We start from the raw sequence: 21,187 nt of genomic DNA on the forward strand, positions 1-21,187 counted from the left end.
AACCATAAACAAATATATAAAATTTTCAGCTACCTTAAGTGTCAAAGGGGCAGAGAAACTGTATATAAAGTATAAAAATAAGAACAAATAAATAAAATATGGAAATAAGGCCATCAGTTCTATTCATACTTGTATACTGAAGTTGAAACCAATTAATTTATTTTCCAGTACATACACTGTAACGGGGAATGGGAAAAATAGGAGCCATTATATTGCTATAATAATAACACTAATAATTTCACTTCCAAGAAAATATGATTAGTAACAAAGGTCACATTAATTATCTTCTGAGTCCCCCTTTCTACAAAATACAACGGCTTTTCATATGGGAACTTCTCTATGTTATCATACTCCTTAAAAGATAAGTTTTTGTAAAACACTATTTTTTTTGCTTTGAAAAGAAAAAAAATACAGATTATTACCTTCATAACCAGAGTGTACCTTTTCTGCAAGCAACATACAACATAGCTGATCTTCTTCATCTTTTATTTTAATAAGATATGGGGTCATACGGAATGGATGGTAGTTATTCTCATTTATATTCACTTTTCCTGCACTAAAAATTAAAAAAAACATAATTCAGTTGTTATATTGCTATAGATTATTAAATATTGATATAGATTATTAAATATGGTATAGTTTGGTGATTTTCAAAAATGAATGCATCATCTTTTTTTATTCAAATGAAGAAATTTCATATTTTTTACTAGAATCTTTCATTCAAGTCTTCTGAATAGTGATGATGAAGATCAAAAGCAAGGATTGCTGAAGGGAAAAGTAGCAACTTTTCTATCAGAAAATACAAGGGTGTGACTGAATCTAAGTTCTCACAAAATATTATCATAGTTTGTAATACCTGAAGCGGCAGAAGAAAGATTTTTCCTTCATGAACTCTTGGGTAGCAGATTCTATAAAAATATTTAAAACATATAATAAGTACAAAATGCTGTGTTCCTTTGGTATTTAGTTATTCTGGTAAAACAGAATGTCAATACTGAATTGCTGGTGGAATGATGCTAAGTGAGGGTTGGGAGAAGCTTGCACCAACCAGAATGGAAAACATGTTTTTTGTACCGAGGGCAAAGCTTTTGGAGGTATTCGTTAGGAAGTACCCAAATGCTCCCATCCAAACATGAAAACATGTGCAAACATCTGTATGCAAGGTAGCATACACATTCCTTAGACCAGTTTTTCCCAACCTTGGCAATTTGAAGATATTTGGACTTCTGCTGGCTGGGGAATTATGAGAGTTGAAGTCCAAATATCTTCAAGTTGCCAAGGTTGGGAAACACTGCCTTAGACAATGTGAAGAGATCATTGAAATAATTATGCCAGGCCTTCAAAGTATCACCTGCCATTTCACACAGCAAATTAGACTGGAATCTACACTTGCTTTGTGACGTGCTTTTCCAAATAATTTGCACAGTTCATTTCTAGAAACATAGAAGACTGACGGCAGAAAAAGACCTCATGGTCCATCTAGTCTGCCCTTATACTACTTCCTGTATTTTATCTTATATACTTTGTGACGTGCTTTTCCAAATAATTTGCACAGTTCATTTCTATGGTCCATTTTTCCCACCTAGAATTAGGCCCAAGGGAATGGAGTTCTGTATCCCACAAAAGTGATGGCCTTGACAGTATAAGTGAAAACATTCAAGATAGAAGTATAAAATAAATTCAGTTACTAAAGAATCAAATAAATTTGAAAATGAAGTTATAATAAGCACGTATTCCTTTACAGAGATTAATTGCAAGTGTTTGGCTATTACAATAAACTTTGAAATCTACCAATAACATAATTATTTTTATCTGTCAAAATGGACTCTATCTATACAGTATTTCACTGTTAGATAAGGTACGACAAAGGCTAGTATACCCATGGCAAAACAATAAAGAACAAATACTACAAGACAAAGTATTTTCAGTCTACATTGTAACTGGTATATTTACATTTAACCAAAGGAAAGAAGGAAAATGTTTCCTTATAGCATTGCTAGAGACCTAGAGACCAATTTCTAATACTGTATTGTCAAAACTTTCCTCAATGAAGAAACTTTTGCAGATACAATAGTTTTATCATTATCAGGTTTAAAATTTATTACAGGTGATCTGATCCCTGACTTGTGATAACACTGGATCCCAAATTTTTTGTTGCCACATGAAACAATTTTTAGGTGAATTTTGCCCCATTTTATGACCTTTTTGCCACAGTTGTTAAGTGAATCACCATAGTTGTTAAGTGCTTGTAAAATGAATCTGGCTCCCCCATTGACTTTGCTTGTCAGAAGTTCTCAAAATGTGACAATATGACCCTAGGACACTGCAACTATCATAAATACAAACCAGTTGCCAAGCATCCAAATTTTGTTGACATGACCATGGGGATGGGTTGTAAATGTGAAAAACAGTCATGTGCACCTTTTGCAGTGCTGATGTAATTTGGAACAGATTAAACGAACTGTTGTGAATTGAGGGCCACCTGTATATCACTTGGGAAATTGAAATTGGTTACTAATTCATAATTTAAGTTTTTTTTAAATTTCCCTCATAAACTCTGACAGGAGTATGGAAGAACAACTTTTAATCATTTGGAATTATGTGAAGAATTGAAGATTAAAGCTAGCCACAGAATCAATAACATTCTAATTAACACAGCAGCTCCCAATTGTTTTAGCTCTGCAGACTAGTGGGGATGGTCGTAGGGAATGATTTTGCACAAGTAGTAGGATTGCGTGCCCGTCGCTAGCACAAAAGGAACTTTGTGCATTTGCCTGCTCGACTGCCGCTCGTGCAGTTCGGTGCCCACTGTGTGTGGCCCAGTTTCTACTTGTGTGGTACTGGGCTACACCCCAGATGTTGGGGACCCCAGAATTAAGAAACTAAAGAATAAATTTATGGATAAAAGTAAAACCATATATATTTTGTTCCTATGGAACTCATTTGGTGCTTCCTTCTTCTGTGATATTTTTTATTTCCTAATCTAGATTATAGCCCTGATATTCCTGTGATTTTACAGCCCTCACCCAACCTGTTTGTCTACTACACTTTGACAGGTACTGTCACCAGCTGATACTAATATTAAAAATACCGCAATGAAACAGGGATCAGAGTTTGCCCAGAAAAGAGGTTTCATTATAAGAGGAAAAACGATCAGAAAAGTTCAAAAGTATTGGTATTTGTAAAAAGAACTACACAATTATGGCTCTAGATTTTTCATGAGCCAACACAATTGTAATTATCTGTTTTTTAAAGAAATATAAACTTCTCAAATAAGTACAGTATAAGTAAAACATATTAACAAAGGCACAATTGAAGAATTTAACTGACTTACCAACTCCATTGCAAATACTCCAAGATGGCAATCTATATGGTACAGTTGAGCTATAGAACACACTGACATCCTGAGGTGCCAGAAACTCCACAAATTTGGCATTTTTAAATAAATCTTTCTTACAATGGAGGATACAGGCAGCCTGATCAGAGATGTACAAAATTTTCCCAGTAGCCAAAGAAACAGCTACAGCAAACATATCCTAGAACATGATATATATTCATTGAAACACATTTTAGGCTGGCAAAAAGAAAATAAAACGCAAATGCTGTGAGCTACAAATATGCTACATTAATGGGAAGTGGCAAAATCAACATATTAATGAATACCATAGTTTTCGGTCTATAAGACGCACTGGTGTATAAGATTTCAAAGAGGTAAGGGGAAAAAAGGTTTTCATTTTTCCAGGCCCCCAGGAGCATTCTGTAAGCCTCCCAAACTCTGTGTGCCATTTTTTTTGCAAAAATGGGGACATTTTTGTCTTTCCCCAGCCCCCAAACCCTCTGCACACCCAGTTTTCCGCAAAAGATGGACTCATTTTTCACCTGTTTTGCAAAAAATGGGCAATGCAGAGCATTTGGAAAGCCTGCACAGTGTGTTCCTGGGAGCTGAGGAAAGGCAAAAACACTTGTTTTTGTAAAAAAAAACCCTGCCTGTTTTTCACTTGTTTTTTTGTAAAAATTGAGTGTGCAGAAGGTTTGGGAAACCTGCAATGTTCCTTGGGGGTTGCGGGAGGGCAAAAACGTACCCATTTTTGCAAAAAAATTGCATTGTACCCATTTGTTTGCAAAAATGGGGTACACAGAGGACTTGGGAGGCCTGCAGAGTGCTCCTGAGTGCTGGGGGGGAGGCAAAAATGTGGTTTTTGCTAAAAACAACCCCCCTCCGTTTTTGGTTTTTTTTTTTTGCAAAAATGGGACACAGGGGCAGGGCTTCAGGAGACCAAAAAGGGCTGTATTTGGTGCATAAGATGCACCAACATTTCTTCCCTCTTTTAGGGGGAAAAAGGTGCATCTTATACTCTGAAAAATATGATATATTATGGTTTACTTCTGACTATTAAGAGTATGATTCGGGTCCATATGGGTTCTGAATTAAATTTAAATACTCCAGATATCTGAATCAAATTAAGATCCCTTTTAGAGACATATATCGTGTTTATATTGGGCAAATCAATATAATTTCTTCTTATTCAATAAATCATGCTATATCAAATTATGGCATGCCTAAATGATCAAAGAGCGCTAGCATGTTTGCAAACAATTCCAGAATCAAGCTCTCTCAGTAAGAACAGCAAATTGGCTATGTAAAGATCTGTAAATCTCATGTAAATTCAGGCAGCTATCTCTTATCTAAAAAATAGTGTGTGTGTGTGTGTGTGTGTGTGTGTGTGTATGCGTATGTTTATATTTTTGTTATATATAAAATTATCATAGTATTATGGGAACCAATACTCTTGAATGGCTTATTCATTTCACTTATCATTTTATTCAACCTCTTTCTCTTCTCCCCCCAAGAAGTAGTATAGATGGATTGTCTCCACTATAATTTCATGAAAATGTATTAATAGATTAACTAACCACCACTGCATTGACTCAGTGAACATAAGTTTCACTATCAGTGGGAATCAGCATCTCCCTGGTTTAAGTCCAGAATCCCAATGGCTTTCCTTTATGTGGCTTATGTTGGTACTAGACACAAAAATAATTTATATTCTATAGATGCTTTTAACTATTAAAAAGATCTGCTAAGGTTTCCTATTCGAGTTGAAGAAGATAATTTGCACATTTTTGTGGTGGGAATACTTACTGCATTCTTCATGGTGCACTCTGCAGTAATGTTTTTAACATCTTCCACAGTACAGGATAATATATCAAGATCACAGAGATAGCTTTCATTAATCATCGTCAACTGATAATATTCATCATTGGCTACAGGAAAAAAATGTATACAATTCAAGCAGCTCTTGAAATACTCTTTTCATAAGGCTACACAATCTTTTATTTAGGCTGATATTTAATTGCATTTTTAAATGAACAATTTTCCTGAGCTTAATATACTGATTCAGATAGAAGTATACTTCCCAATTAATTTGTTAATTATGAACTTTGAGTTAGTATTTGGGTTTTTTATTTTTTTAACTAAGGTGCAAGAAATATGCTTTCAAGTTTATTTCTTTTTATGATTTTTGAGTTTTGTCCCCTCTTAAACTTGTAATTATCAGATCACATTTTTATCATATTTACATTTTTCCTTGCTTATTCATTCAGAGTAATAAAATAGATGCTTAAAAGGGAGGCGAGTTTGTCACATTTAAAATCTTCTTGGAACCTGATAGTAAAATCCTTAGTTTAGTACGTTGACAAAAAAAAGAGTTTAAAATTTCAGAAATATGGGATGGGGAAATTAGTGAAAGAGTTATTGTGAAGCCCCTTGCCCATTTAAACATTTGTGTAGTCATATTATCAGTTAATCTCCAAAATCATTATGTGAAGTCAGAGGTTTTGGCCTGACACTCCATTTTGTCACATAAGCAAACATTGTGTTACTTACCATTTCAATTTGATTCTTGAATAAGCTTTCAAATATTCTTATATTCTTATTCTCGTGTATGTATACTGCTCGAAAAAATTAAGGGAACACTTAAACAACACAATATAACTCCAAGTAAAATCAAACTTCTGTGAAATCAAACTGTCCATTTGGGAAGCAACACTGATTGACAATCAATTTCACATGCTGTTGTGCACATTCAACATTGTACAGAATATTCAATGAGAATATTTCATTCACTCAGATCTAAGATATGTTATTTGAGTGTTCCCTTTATTTTTTTGAGCAGTGTACTTATTTACTTATTACCCAATGGAAGGAGTATATTTACTTCCATATGAGAATATTGAAAAATCTTGAAAATGTAAAAATGCTTTTTCTTAAGTACTTTAATATTATCTTTTTTTAGCTTTTGCCCTTGGATTATAAAGCAATTTTAACAATTTTACTGTTCATTTACATTTACTATGCCTTTATTCCTTTTCTTCCACCATTACATAAAAACTCTCCTCCAATGAAATATTGGTACAGTGATACCTCTACTTAAGAACTTAATTCATTCCATGACCAGGTTCTTAAGTAGAAACGTTCTTAAGCAGAAGCATTTTTTCCCATAGGAATCAATGTAAAAGCAAATAATGTGTCCAAACCCATTAGGAAAGAAATAAAAGCTTGGAATTTGGGTGGGAGGAGGAGGAAGAGGAGAGTTGCTGCTGAAGGAAGAAGGTGAGATGAGGGGAATCAAAAAAATCCAAAACTTTAAGGTGTTTTTTTTTTAAAGGACTCTGAGGCTGCAAGGAGGAGCATGTGCCTCCAATAAACCTGGCACGAGGCTGCCTCCCATACACTGGCTGCTGCTGCTGCTACCTGCTGCCTCTTCCTTTCCCATGCTGAAGGGCTCCCCTCTCCTCTCGCTTGCTCGCTTTGTAGCCGGCGCCTTTCCTTCACTGTGGTGACTCCTAGACTGTCCAGAGCAAAGGGAGCATTTCTTTTCTCTGGGTGCTGGCAGAGGTTTATTCCCTGTCCAAGCGCCCAGAGAAAGGAAAATGCTTTGTTCGCTCTGGATGGCCGCGATTAAAGGAGGAATGGCAGGAAACTGGCTGGGCCTTCGTGCCGCTCTCAAATTTCCTGGGAGATTTTTCCCGGCTCGGGTTCTTAAGTAGAAAATGGTTCTTAAGTAGAGGCAAAAAAATCTTGAACACCTGGTTTTTATCTAGAAAAGTTCTTAAGTAGAGGCATTCTTAAGTAGAGGTACCACTGTATTCTGAATGTGATCAGTTTGTAAACTACTGTACTGTACTACTTACAAATACCAGTATCTCAGAGTTTTTCAAAAGCCAGTACTGCCATCTGCTGGTGATTTACTATAACTTTGAAGGCATTTCGTGCAACCTTCATATATTCAGTTCAGATGTGCTATTCAGTCGGTTCGTACCGGTTAGGACAAACTACAAGTGGGCCTGCCCACCCGCCCGGATATAATGCTCTCCTATTTACCTATGTTTGTAATGCAAGGTGCATGGGCAGATGGGACATACACGATTAAAGAGCATGCACGGGAGGCTGTATGCATGCACTGTATGGGCGCATGCTCACATTTGTGAACCAGTAGGGAAGGTAAATGAATACAACCTCTGGTTAAGTTGGAAAAAACAGCTAAGTAATATATCAATGTAATTAATGTAAATCTACCCTTGGGTTAAATTCATTTAAATAGAATCCATATCAATCTTATCTATATCCTATCTTATTCTATTAATCAATATACTGTACAGTACTGTGAAACACACATTCAAAATCTTGGAGGTTGTGTAACACTCATATGACAAGTCTGTCAGTATGTATATGTATGTGTGTGAGACAGTGAGGGATAATAGATTAATATGAAACTTTCATCATATAATTTTATTTCATTCTACAGTGTACATTGATGTGCACTGATGACTTTAAAAACAAAGTTATAGCAAACATATCAAGATCGTAATTTTTAAAAAAGCATTATTGTAGTTCACAGACTCTTTTATCACAGGTTTGCTTCCTCTTGTAGTTTCTGAATATTGCTTTAATTTCCTAATAGGAATATGAATAGTTAATATAATTACCTTTAATTTGCTTAATGCTCCTAAGTGCATATTTCAAAGTTGCCAGGATACTTGATTTGCCTTTGATCTTTTTATGAGGAGGAAGATATCCTTTTAGATCTTGCAAAGTTTTTATCAACTCCTTCCGAGTTTTAGATTTAGAAGATTGTTCACTTCTGGACATTGTAAATGAAAATAATTCAAGTTTAATGTAACAACAACAACAACAACAACAATAATAATAATAATAATTATTATTATTTATTAGATTTATATGCCATCCCTCTCCGAGGACTTTTTGTAGTAAAACTCAATATATAATTTATTGAAGTATTTATAAAACAATGCAAGGTGATATAAGCACACTGTTCTTCAGGCTGCTTAAGTATATTTTATTTTTACAATATATAATTCTTCAATAATGAAACTCTATAAAATGTGAAATATACTAATTCTTCATTTAGTCTTCCAACAAGATTAAAAAAAAGTATGATTAGACTAATTCATTTCTTGCTGCAAGAATAATATACCCATTAAGTTAGAAAGTTGATAAAAATATTATATAGAATACTGCAATTAATTCAGTGTAACAGGGAAAACTGAATCATCACTGAACAGTAGTGAGTATTGTACATTTAAATAAGGTTAGTTTGATTGTCCAGTACATCAATTCTGTTTTGAATATAAAAAGCAGTGTACACTTAATAACAACTAAAGGATTATGATAAAAAATGGCAGGTTCTTTAAAGCATATTCTTTCATTTCTAATCACAATTAAAATTTAAATTGGCATCATTCTTAATCGTTGTTCATTTTAAGGTCAGACATAACTTTAAAAACGTAAGTTAGTTTTGATGAGAATAGGGAGAGGCTGGAGAGATTGCGCTGTTCTATATCCTTGACTCTGCTATAATTATGAAAACAGCAGACACTTATGCAATGGTGTAAAAACTGCACAAATAAAATTCACCTATCATCATAATCTCAGTTAATATGCTGAAATGCAAAACTTTAGGATTGAAATAAATATACCCTGCGACAGTCTCAAGATGAGCATTTAGATATGGAATATCCACAATTCTACAAATGCAAATTACATATAATCATTGCTACACATATCCATAGCATCAGGACAATTATTCGGGATCAGAATAATACCTTTTATAGTAATCAAAAGATTCCATAATCATAGCTGTTTCTTTATCATTTTCTTCACTTTCATTGCTGTGGAAATCAGGCCCGCTGAAATAATTTACATTGATATCATTCCTACTAATTTTCCCATTCATCTCAATATTTTCCTGAAGAATATCCAAATTTTGTTCATTCTCCATTTGAATATCCATAGTTTCTACAATGATTTTATCACTTGCTGTTTTCAAATAGTTGCTCATTCTAAGCAATTTTAATGCCAATAAGTGCCATATAAATGTCAAAGAATCCAAAAGGTTTCTCAGAGCAAAGTTCAAAGAATACTTGAGCTTCGGGTTGTGCAGTATTAATGTTTTCTATTCCATATCCACTTGACAGTGTTTTCCAGTGTTCATACTTCAAATATTATTTTAGAAACCTAAGGAAAGAAATAAAACCCAAACAAAATAATTTGTTTTTGTTCTCTATATTGTTATTCATCTTGCTTGTCAAGTAAAGATAGCATTGAAACAAAGAATTATGTAGTGATTCAACAGCTGGCATTATTAGTTACCAGTGATCCAAATAAATCACAATCCACTTTTCATTGGATCACAGAAAAAAAGTCACATTTTATTGCTCACATTTACTGCAGAATCTCTGTGAGAGAGTGTCACTACAGGAAATGAAAGAACGGCAATGGTATTTGTATGAGTTTACGACAATTCACACATGCATATTAAAGAACAAGCCACAGTTAATTTTTATAGCATGCTTTATAGTTTTTACATTCATGCTTTCTTATCAACTATTTCTGCAATAGCAAGACATTTAGTGGTTATTCCTTTTGCTAGTGATATTCAGGAGTTTGCAATTGTTGAATAAGAAAAGTGTCAGGAAAATATGTCTTCCTTGATGAAAATATATGAAAAATAAGGAGTGGCCTTTCCAACTGTCTGGGGTGGAAAGAGTTACCATTGTTGTAACTCACGTTTATTTATTTGGCAACTCTGGGCAGCTTACATACATTAAAGCTGATAGACATTAAAATAATAAAACAACAAATAACAACAATATTAAATACAACTAAAACATAGGAAGGAGGCAGCACAGAATAAATATATGGAGAAATGGGATTATTTTTTTATCTAATAACCATCTCCAGAATGATGCACCCAGACCAACTGGCAGAGCTATGTTTTTAGGAATTTATGGAAGGTCAGTAGGAGGTGTGGATCTCACCTCTGGGATTATGATATTTCCCACCAGCTGAAATTATTGAATAATACGGTCTGCAGCATGCCCTTTTTAGTGGTATGAATTGGGTGAGCAAATCCCATTGGGTTTAAACTGGTTCTTCAAATAACCTGGTCCTGGACCCATGCCACAAAGGGCTTTAAAGGTGATAATAACACCTTGAATTGCCCCCCAGAAGCAAACTGGCAGGTAATGCAGCTTGCAAAACAGTGATGTAACATGAGCCACCCTAGGGACCGCAAGAACTGCTTGTGCCACCACATTGTAACATCAGTTGTAGTTTCCAAATACTCTTCAAGAGGAACCCCCTGTAGAGCAGAGTTCAACATGAAAGCCTCCCTTCTAATATTTATTAATATATTAATATATTATTAATATTAAATAAACATAATTTATTTAGTAACAGTTATATTGTTATATTAATATTCATGAATATTAGAAATGAGCAGTATAGCATGTTAGTTTCTAGCACATACAAATATATATCAACAGGTCAATAACCTGCTTCTCCACACTGGTTTTGAAGCTAATGTTTTAGCAAGTTAGAGCCTCCACCTCTACCCACAAACTTCTACCACATAGACAAAAATGAACTGCATCATTGTGTAAGTAAGATCAGAATTTATTATAACCAATATATAGAAGAATAAAGCGACAGAATCCTGTATCAGTATATTTATTAATTTCATATAGCTGCTTATCTTACTGAAGGTAGCTCTGGGCAATGCGCAAATAGTCTATGGATTGATGTGTATAGATAAACAAGTGCATGGATTTTTCTGCTCACTAATGTTTATCAATGAATTGCAAAATATCAAACTCCTCTTTATAGCTAATGAGAGGCTTACTGGTTTTCTAAGAAGTGCTACCACAAATTAAAGATTGTAAAAAGCAGTCCTTTCTTTGGCTTTTCTTAGAGGAAAAAAATTAGTTGTAAGCCAAGTGAACTGGAGTTATGCCATGTTGCTGGATACAGTGGTTTAATTTTCTGTCCTTTTTCAATTTCCCAACTAAGCACTCTACTTCCAGCTGTTTGGTTGAAAACATAAATGAAGGTTAAAGATTTTAATATTTTACTCATTTATTCGTCATACAGTGATGCTGCAGCATCATAATATATACAGTATAACAATCCACCAAATACACCCCCATACACGAAGCTTATGGAACCTGCACTGCAAAAGTGTAATATTGCTTTTCTCATTTTGACCCTGTGGCTATGTTTGCAAGGTTGCTTTGGGAAGAAAGCTGGAGGGTCAATTCCCAAAGGAAAATAAATAATAAATCACAATTCATTCATTAAAGAAACATTTCACAACACAACTACAAAATTAACATGAAACAGAAGGAAGGAAGCTGTAGTAGTTAGTTTTAAAGGACATTCATTATTGAAAATGTAAGCGCAGTGCATATCAATGCAATAGTACAACTGTTCTATTCTCACTCTCTCCTACTGACCTACTAATTTATCTCCTAGCCTTTAATGCTCCAATAACATCTGACTAGTCCTCCAAAATATACTGGCCTGTTCACCTACACCAAATGCGTTCAGCACAGTGTTAAAACATGACAGCATCTGCCAATTTAATTTAACCATCACACATAAATTAGATCAGTGACCCTGGAACTGCCTGAGTAGGATCTACTCGGTTGGGCAAACGACAAGACACAATCTTCTAACAAGTATAGCAAGTCCCATTAAATTAAATGGCAAAAAATATTTTTCTTTCTTTTTGTTGTTCAGGTCTTTGCTTTCTATATTATTATTATTATTATTATTATTATTATTATTATTATTATTATTATTTAGATTTGTATGCCACCCTTCTCTGAAGACTCGGGACAGCTCACAGAATAGATACAAAACTAGCATATAGAACAAATCTAATATATAAGTCATGTATAGATCATAAGTGTCAGCTTCTAAAAAAACCCTCTCAATAAAAATCTTTTTAAGGAACAGATAAATAAAACAAATTCAATGGCCCATATTCCCAGCTGAACACACACATCTGATATTGCAGTCCTTACACCCCCACAAAACAACAAAACCCATTTCAGGTATGTCAACAGAGGTAAGCATAATAGAGATATTGGCATCTTTAGATTACATAAAAACCACATACTCTCCCAAACAATTGGGTGCTCCGATCTCCATCCATTCTAACCTTTTTTCTTGCTTTCATCCCTTCCACAACTCGCCTTGTTTTGTTTCATGCACCAGTTTTTAAAACAAACCCTAACTTTTATTTTCTCTGACTGGCGGCAGGGTACTGAGAATAAAGCCTTGGCAATAGTGGTCAGAGTGCAGTACCACAAGCTACTTCTGCAGATCAGCGTCTGCCAGCAATTTGGCAGATGAAATCTGAGTAGGCTCAAGGTTGACTCAACCTTCCATCCTTCCAAGGTCGGTAAAATGAGGACCCAGAGTGTTGGGGGCAATATGCTGACTCTCAGTAAACCGCCTAGAGCAGTGTTTCCCAACCGTGGCAACTTGAAGATATTTGGACTTCAACTCCCAGCTGGCTGGGGAATTCTGGGAGTTGAAGTCCAGATATCTTCAAGTTGCCAAAGTTGGGAAACACTGGCCTAGAGAGGGCTGAAAAGCATTGTGAAGCGACATATAAGTCTAAATGCCTTTGCTAAAGGTCCTTCTCCGCAGACCATCCAGTGAAAGCGGGCATCCTCCCATCCCTCTCCTCCCATGGAGTTCAGCCATCCACCTTCTCCCTACGCCTCCCCTGCTCCCTATTTCATCCCCTCACCTACTTCCAACATCGGCGCTGGCAGCAAGTAGCCAAAGGACAGCCAGTCGACCCACCAGCCCGGCAGCGGAGACCGCAGGTTGTACTATGTTAAAACTGCCGGTTTCCGAATCTTGGGAAAAGACAAGCGGAGAGGAACGGACCAGCAGCCGCTATTCTGCCTCGCCTCTCGCCTACTGGCCTTGCCTTCTGCGAGCGCCCCCTTCCGACGACCGCCTTCGGTCCGGGTTTCATACCTTCAGAAACGTGACCCGGTCTGAGAAAGCAGCTCGCGCAGGCGGCGATTGGCTAAAGAAAAAAAAAGTTTGATTCCAAAGAGTGGGCGGGCGCATCCAACTAAGAATGATTACTATCGGCCGCGCCGAGCGTCAGTCAGTCCTGTCGTTTAATCGTTCACGTGCGATGTGAATGTTTATTTTGGCGGGGGGTGGGGGTGGGGGAAGCTGAGGAACTTTTTAGGTTGGCGCGCTTTTGGCAGACGAGGTTCCCTTCGTCTGTCAGTTCGAATCTTCTCCCGTTGCTTGAGGGAAAGATACAGGCGAGGCTGTGGCGGTCTGCGTCATGCTTTGTAGTTCGGATGTGTCGGGATAGGCCAAGGGTAGGCAAAATTGTCTCTTCTATGACTTCTGGACTTCAATTCTCAGAATTCCTGAACCAGTCATGCTAGCTCGGGGATTCTGGGAGTTGAAGTCAACCTGTCATAGAAGAGCCAACTTTGCCTACCCTTGGGATAGGCTGTAGGAACCGATGGGGTGGTGGGGAGTACGGTGAATGGAATGGGCGGTTTTCCCACGACGCGCTATAATCCGTATTTACTCAATTCTCACGACGCGATTAGCTGAACCGGGATGCGAGGTTCACATCCCGCTAAACTAAGGCTGCGAAATTGGCTCTGGTAGCGCGTTCGTGAGGGGGAAGGAAGGATTTTTCCTTCTCTGTTGTCACCCAATGAAAGGACGAATGTTTGGTATTTTGCTTTAATCGGAGTAAATTTTGGGCTTAATTGTGGTCGTAAATTGAGAACTACATCAGGATTTGGTATTTACTTTTCTACCAATATTGAAAAAAAGATAAAACACTGAGCAGCATTAATTCAGCTACTCAGCTTGCTTTGTTTTTCCCTCATGAGGTCACGCCTCATAATCCTTCTGACAGGTGCATGAGCTCACAAAGGAGAAGTAAATAAAACCTTTGGGTGGGCTGAATGAAGGGTATTCACCTGTGTTTTTATCTCTGTGGGTGCTTTACTTAGTTACTGAGGATTGGTTGGTTAAGTTGCTTCTGTTTTTATTTAATTTTATTGACAGAGTTTAGGTTTGCTCTATTTTAAAAAATTTATTTGTTTACTTATTCATCTGTTTACTTCATATTATATATATTTATTTATATATATATTTATTTGTTTAATATATTAAACAGTAGTTTAGCTTAGTTAAGGTTTACTTTATTTCCATGATGGATATTTTCTTCTATTATGTAGGAAAAGCGGTATTTGAGGTAACAGATCTTCAGTTTTATTTGCTTGTTAGCTTGCATGCCTGACTCTATGATTTAGAATACAAAAAGGTAATATGACAGATAACATGACATAAATAACTTCATGATAGACATTAAATTTGATAATGAAATAAAATAGGAATCAAAGGAATCTAGGAATAAGTAAAATTATTTTAGAATAATTTTTAGGATAATTATTTAACCTGAATATTTTTTTAAAAAAAATTGCACCACCTCTTTCTGGGTTTCTTGGTGAGTTGTGTTAATATTTTTAATTTAAACACATCCACAGGACAGCCTTCCATAACAGTACATGTACCAAAGTCGTCTATAATAATCGGACCAGAACCATGTCAGAGGAAAGACGGATAGAAGCTGGCACTGACTGGCTGATTTAATAGTATTTTTGTACCACTGATTCATATAAATTCTTGACAATTTACAAACAGCTGCCCCAAATCCATACAATTCTTAGTCAGGAGGCTCAGAGTCACCTTACACTAAACTAGAGATAGGAGAATCCAAGCCTCTGACCATGTTGTCATCAACACTATCTCGGAGGCACTGTCAATTCTTCATACAACAAGGTTTGTATTGGAAGAAAAGGGCCATTATAACATCATTGAAACAGCAGAGCAGCTAAAGGCAACTTCAGATGTCACCACAGCTGGATAGAGGCAAACTTCAGGTGATGTCATGAGGATTGTTGCTTAACAGTTGTTAGTGAGGACAGCTCTCTGGGTCTTGTAGTTTTTTCTTTAATAGCAATAGAGTTTAGAGCAGGGGTCAGCAACCTTAAACACTCAGAGAGCCATTTGTATCCATTTCCCAGGGAAAAGAAAACACTGGGATCGTCAAAACTCTTCTCACTCCTGACTATTTCCTGAGCGGTCACAGAACTAGCATATATGCTGTAGTTTAAATATTCTGTTTTCTTCTGAAACCTTTTATTGGATTTATCCATGGTTGGCCTACTGGGGGTCAAAAATCTTAATAAATTGTGCGTCGGTGGATGTCGCACATCAGCAGTTGTGACATATTTTGAGCAACAAGGAGCCACAGCAGAGGGCTGAGAGAGTCACATATGGCTTCAGAACCGCAGGTTGCTGACCCTTGGTCTAGAGACAGTATCACACTCAGTAGATTTGCCTCCTCTGTTCAAAGGTGTTCAAGATGTCTTCTTTTGCCAGATGCGTCTGTGGAAATATAGAGAGTACCAAAGAAAACAGACGGAGCACATCCATGAAGTAACAGCTAAGTATCAGGAGGAGTTGGCCAAAGAGAATGCCAGAATAACAGATGTAAGTCATTCAATTCCCTTACAATCCTGTCATAAGCTTCTCTTTTGGTCTGCCTATTTCTATTCTTTGATTGATGTACGCTTCTTCTCATTTCTGTATCTTAGTTGGAAGAAGAATTAGCACATATTGTTGAGGAAAACAACCAAATGAGGTCACGCCTCATAATCCTTCTGACAGGTGCATGAGCTCACAAAGGAGAAGTAAATAAAACCTTCGGGTGGGCTGAATGAAAGGTATTCACCTGTGTTTTTATCTCTGTGTGGGTGCTTTACTTAGTTACTGAGGATTGGTTTTTATTTAATTTTATTGACAGAGTTTAGGTTTGTTCTATTTTACAAAATTTATTTGTTTACTTATTCATCTACAGTAGTCCCTCGCTATACTGCGCTTCACCTACTGCGGCTTCACTTCATCGCGTGTTTCTGAGGAAGTCGATCGGCAGATTTAAACAGCCTGCCGAACTCGATCGGCAGGTTTTTTTTAAAAAAAATAAATCTAAAATTGTAAATACTGTACTGTATTTAAATACTGTATCTAAAATAAATACTGTGTGGGAAGGGTTTATAAACACTCAAAACAATGAAAACTTACCAAACAATTACAATATAAATACTTAAATAAGTACTATCAGTCGATAAATTCCCCATCGCGGATTTCACCTATCGCGGCCAGGTTAAGGTTTACTTTATTTCCATCATGGATATTTTTCTCTATTATGTAGGAAAAGCCATATTTGAGGTAAGAGAGCTTCAGTTTTATTTGCTTGTTAGCTTGTGTGCCTGATTCTAGGATTTAGAATTCAAAAAGGTAATATGACAGATAACATGACATAAATAATTTAATGATAGACATTAAAATTTGATAATGAAATAAAATGGGAATCAAAGGAATCTAGGAATAAGTAAAATTACTTTAGAATAATTTCAAGAATAATTTTTTAACCTGAATATTTTTTTTAAAAGTACATCACCTCTTTCTGGGTTTCTTGGTGAGTTGTGTTAATATTATTAATTTAAACACATCCACAGGTCAGCCTTCCAGAACAGTACATGTACCAAAGTCATCTATGATAATCGGACCAGAACCATGTCAGAGGAAAGACGCATAGAAGCTGGTACTGACTCGCTGATTTAATAGTATTTTTGTATCACTGACTCATATGAATTCTTGACAATTTACAAACAGCTGCCCCAAATCCATACAATTAGTAGTCAGGAGGCTCAGAGTCACCTTACACTAAACTAGAGATTGGAGGATCCAAGCCTCTGACCATGTTGTCATCAACACTATCTTGGAGGCACTGTCAAATCTTCATACAATAATTCTATTGGAAGAAAAGGGCTATTATAACATCATTGAAACAGCAGAGCAGCTAAAGGCAACTTCAGCGGTCCCCACAGCTGGCTAGAGGCAAACCTCAGGTTCTGTCAGGATTGTTGCTTAACAATTGTTAGTGAGGACAGCCCTCTGGGTCTTGTAGTTTTTTCTTTAATAGCAATAGCGTCTAGAGCAGGGGTCAGCAAGTTTAAACACTCAGAGAGCCATTTGGATCCATTTCCCACGGAAAAGAAAACACCGGGATCCACAAAACTCTTCTCATGCCTGACTATTTCCTGAGCGGTCACAGAACTAGCATATATACTGTAGTTTAATTAAAGATTCTGTTTTCTTCTGAAACCTTTTATTGGATTTATCCATGGTTGGGGTCAAAAAGCTTAATTGTACGTCAATGGATGTCGCACATCAGCAGTTGTGACACATATTTTGAACAACAAGGAGCAACAGCAGACGGCTGAGAGAGTCACATATGGCTCCAGAGCCGCAGGTTGCTGACCCCTGGTCTAGAGACAGTATCACACTTAGTAGATTTGCCTCCTCTGTTCAAAGATGTTCAAGATGTCTTCTTTTGCCAGATGTGTCTGCAGAAATAGAGTACCAAAGAAAACAGACGGAGCACATCCATGAAGTAACAGCTAAGTATCAGGGGGAGCTGGCCGAAAAGAATGCCAGAATAACACCTGTAAGTCATTCAGTTCCCTTACAATCCTGTCATAAGCTTCTCTTTTGGTCTGCTTGTTTCTATTCTGTGACTGATGTACGCTTCTTCTCATTTCTATATCTCAGTTGGAAGAAGAATTAACATATTGTAGAGGAAAACAACCAAAGGAAAAGAAAACTCAAACAAATGGAAGAAATTGAGTTTTATTTTTATTTCATTTAAATCATAAATCATAAATAACAGAACAGAGGCTAGCCTATCAACATTGGTTTCATCATCATCATAATAATAATCATTTTAGTCATTGTCTACCACAGAAGGATGAAAGCCAGAACAGTTTCTTTGGCCAACGGTGACGGGAGACGACATTAGTGTCATCCTTAGCTGCGGTGGTCGCTTTCGCAAGGATTGGTATAGTGAAATTGGTGTCATCTGGGAAGAAGAACTGAAGTTTTGTACTGGAGATGTTGAAGAGAGAAGGTGGGTGAGTGGATTTTGTCAAAGAAAAAAAAAGACTTTAAAATTGTTTAAGGGAACAAAAAGGACCAGAAATGAAGAAGCAGCCATTTGGGTATGTGGATACGAGAGAGAAATAAGGGATATTCAACTAAAGCCCACAAATTAAAAATTTTGAACTGTTTCAAAAAATTCTTGAATAGACAATTACAATATTTGAATTTTGGTACAATATTTCTTCATGTTATTGAAGCAATTTATAAAAAACAATCGGCTAAGATATTGATTAATGGAGAATTGACACAAAAGCTGGAAATTACAAAAGGCACAAGACAAGGATGTCCTTTGTCTCCATTGTTATTTATACTGACTTTGGAAATTTTAAATAGATATATTAGACATCAGATTAGATTACAGGACTAAAGATAAGGAATCAAAAATACAAATTGCAGCGAGAAGGGGACGTGGCCAATGCCACGGTGACATGGAGTTTCCCCTTGCTCCCTAGGAGAACTTCAATACCCCACCGTCTGGAGACTTGGTCCTTTCGGAACCGGGTCAGAACCACCCAGGAGGGTCACTTGCCGATGGGCTGGGGGGAGTGGCAACCCCCCCAGGGAGCCAGAACAGTTTCTTTGGCCAACGGTGATGGGAGACGACATTAGAAACATAGAAACATATGATGACATTAGTGTCATCCTTAGCTGTGGTGGTCGCTTTCGCAAGGATTGGTATGGTGAGATTGGTGTCATCTGGGAAGAAGAACTGAAGTTTTGTACTGGAGATGTTGAAGCGAGAAGGTGGGTGAGTGGATTTTGTCAAAGAAAAAAAAAGACTTTAAAATTGTTTAAGGGAATAAAAAGGACGAGAAATGAAGAAGCAGCCATTTGGATATGTGGATACGAGAGAGAAATAAAAGTAGAAGGGATATTCAACTAAAGCCCACAAATTAAAAAATTTGAACTGTTTCAAAAAATTGGACAAAGCTTTAAAAGATTTTGGCTGGATTTTGAAGGAATTTGAAAATTGGAATAGATTTAATATAAGAAAAATAAATGAGCAACAAGGGGACTAAACAAGAAAGGCAGAGCTGGAGGGCGGAACAGAAGATACCATCTAACGGTTGGAGGAATACTCACTATGGGGGGAAATTATTTTAGTTTTTTGCCCAGCTGCTGTTTTTGGAAGAGTGGAAAGTAAGAAAGGAGAGGACTTTAAAAATAGACTTTCAACTTGTTATTGCTTGGAAAGAACAATTGCATCTTAGCGGGGATGAACTGAATAGTGATTAAATACAGAAGGCTGTGGAATACAACAAATTAGCCACATTAACCAATAGTGAAATTTGGTGCCTGGTTGATTGAGACTTGATGATAATTTTGAAGGAAAGCTGAAAGCTGAAATTGCAACTGAACTGTTCCTGCAAAAATAAAAGATTATTATTATTTTATTTCAAAAACTGAGGACTGTGACCTTAAAGATATGGAGAGAATTGACTGTGAAGAGCTTATTGACCTTACCAGACAATTTCTTGATGATCTCGGAAGAGCCTTTGAAATTATTGAAAGGGACAAAGAAGAGAATGGAGGAATGGAGGAGACAACAATAGAAAATAAGAATATTGATAATGACACTTTGATAAATGATAATGTAAATAAACAACATGATAAGCACAATAATGTTATTGGGGTTTATTTGGATGAAGGAGAAAATGTTCAAATTAGTGATGTGGAGGAGCAGTATGAGGTTATAAAAGGGGGGGGGAAGCAGGTTTTTTTACAGAAAATTGAGTTGAGAAGAAGAAGAAGTGTGGAAAGAAAGAGAAAGAGATGTTGCTACGAGGGTAAAAGAAAGATTGGGAATAATACAAGTAAAGGGAGATTGAGTAATTACAAATGCAAAAAGAAAGTGATTGGAAAAATTTGGAAGGAAATATGGAATGAGGGATGGAGGCAGTAAAAAACAGAAAGGAAATGGCTGAGAAATTAAAAGGGAATGGATGAGAATTAATGAAATTTTGAAGAAAGTTTTTTTTCTTTCTCTACATTATACAATGGTACCTCTACTTAAGAACTTAATTCGTTCCGTGACATTCTTAAGTAGAGAAGTTTGTAATTAGAAGCAATTTTTCCCATAGGAATCAATGTAAAAGCAAATAATGCGTGCAAACCCATTAGGAAAGAAATAAAAGCTTGGAATTTGGGTGGGAGGAGGAAGTGGAAGAGGAGGAGGAAGACAGTTGCTGCTGAAGGAAGAAGGTGAGGTGAAGGGAATCAAAAAAATCCAAAACTTTAACGCTTAAAGTTTCTTCTTAGGTAGAGGTACCACTTTAGCTTTCTTATAACCATTTTTTTTACTAAGTTAGAATAAGATTGATAATTGTTTAGATTTTGATACCTATAATGCAATATAAGTGTTTAATCAAGAATGAAAAAAAATCACCAATTTCTTTTGCTTTGTTTATATAGATATTGATTTCTAATACTAGAGGTGGACACCTAAAGATCAAAGAAAATAGAAAAGCTTAAATTCAATTTTTTGTGTGATTAACAGCTAAATATTATGCATTATACTATAAATGAGATCACTTATAGATGTAAGTGGAAAATATACTAAAATATTTAATTAATGGTCAGTAAAATAATGAAGATCGATATGAGAATTGTAATGGTGGTTTAATAAAACTATACAAATGAATACTATTTTCCTAGAGGGCTTCTAAATGAAGATTCATAAATAGGTGAATAAGCAAATATGCCTTAATATTAAAAGGCACTTGAAGAAGAAGTATCATGATGAATTAAACTGATAGC

The 21,187-nt window shown here is 36.1% G+C and overlaps 1 protein-coding gene and 2 long non-coding RNA genes across 4 annotated transcripts in view; 2 read left to right on the top strand and 1 right to left on the bottom strand.

Annotated features, from left to right (window-relative positions):
• Window positions 1-13,328, bottom strand: part of LOC139168472 (period circadian protein homolog 2-like) — a 35,547-nt gene extending 22,219 nt beyond the window's left edge. The window contains exons 1-7 of one of the 2 annotated variants that reach the window (XM_070754064.1): window positions 13,122-13,328; window positions 9,127-9,538; window positions 7,990-8,144; window positions 5,144-5,265; window positions 3,335-3,536; window positions 857-908; window positions 423-556 (exon numbers count right to left, since the gene is read on the bottom strand). In XM_070754064.1, coding sequence (XP_070610165.1) covers window positions 423-556; window positions 857-908; window positions 3,335-3,536; window positions 5,144-5,265; window positions 7,990-8,144; window positions 9,127-9,362 — 901 coding nt within the window. In that variant the 5' untranslated portion in view covers window positions 9,363-9,538; window positions 13,122-13,328. The remainder of the gene's footprint in view (window positions 1-422; window positions 557-856; window positions 909-3,334; window positions 3,537-5,143; window positions 5,266-7,989; window positions 8,145-9,126; window positions 9,539-13,121) is intronic. The other variant, XM_070754063.1, reaches the window with a different exon arrangement.
• A 618-nt stretch (window positions 13,329-13,946) lies between these two features.
• On the top strand, window positions 13,947-16,175 carry LOC139168473 (uncharacterized). Its single transcript, XR_011559295.1, has 3 exons — window positions 13,947-14,088; window positions 15,809-15,919; window positions 16,024-16,175. It is a non-coding gene; the product is annotated as an uncharacterized lncRNA (long non-coding RNA).
• Window positions 16,176-16,613: 438 nt separating this feature from the next.
• Window positions 16,614-20,042, top strand: LOC139168474 (uncharacterized). Its single transcript, XR_011559296.1, has 4 exons — window positions 16,614-16,657; window positions 16,948-17,033; window positions 17,833-17,939; window positions 18,044-20,042. It is a non-coding gene; the product is annotated as an uncharacterized lncRNA (long non-coding RNA).
• Window positions 20,043-21,187: the final 1,145 nt, after the last annotated feature.

The sequence above is a fragment of the Erythrolamprus reginae genome, chromosome 5 (assembly GCF_031021105.1).
Source record: "Erythrolamprus reginae isolate rEryReg1 chromosome 5, rEryReg1.hap1, whole genome shotgun sequence".
NCBI lineage: Eukaryota > Metazoa > Chordata > Lepidosauria > Squamata > Dipsadidae > Erythrolamprus > Erythrolamprus reginae.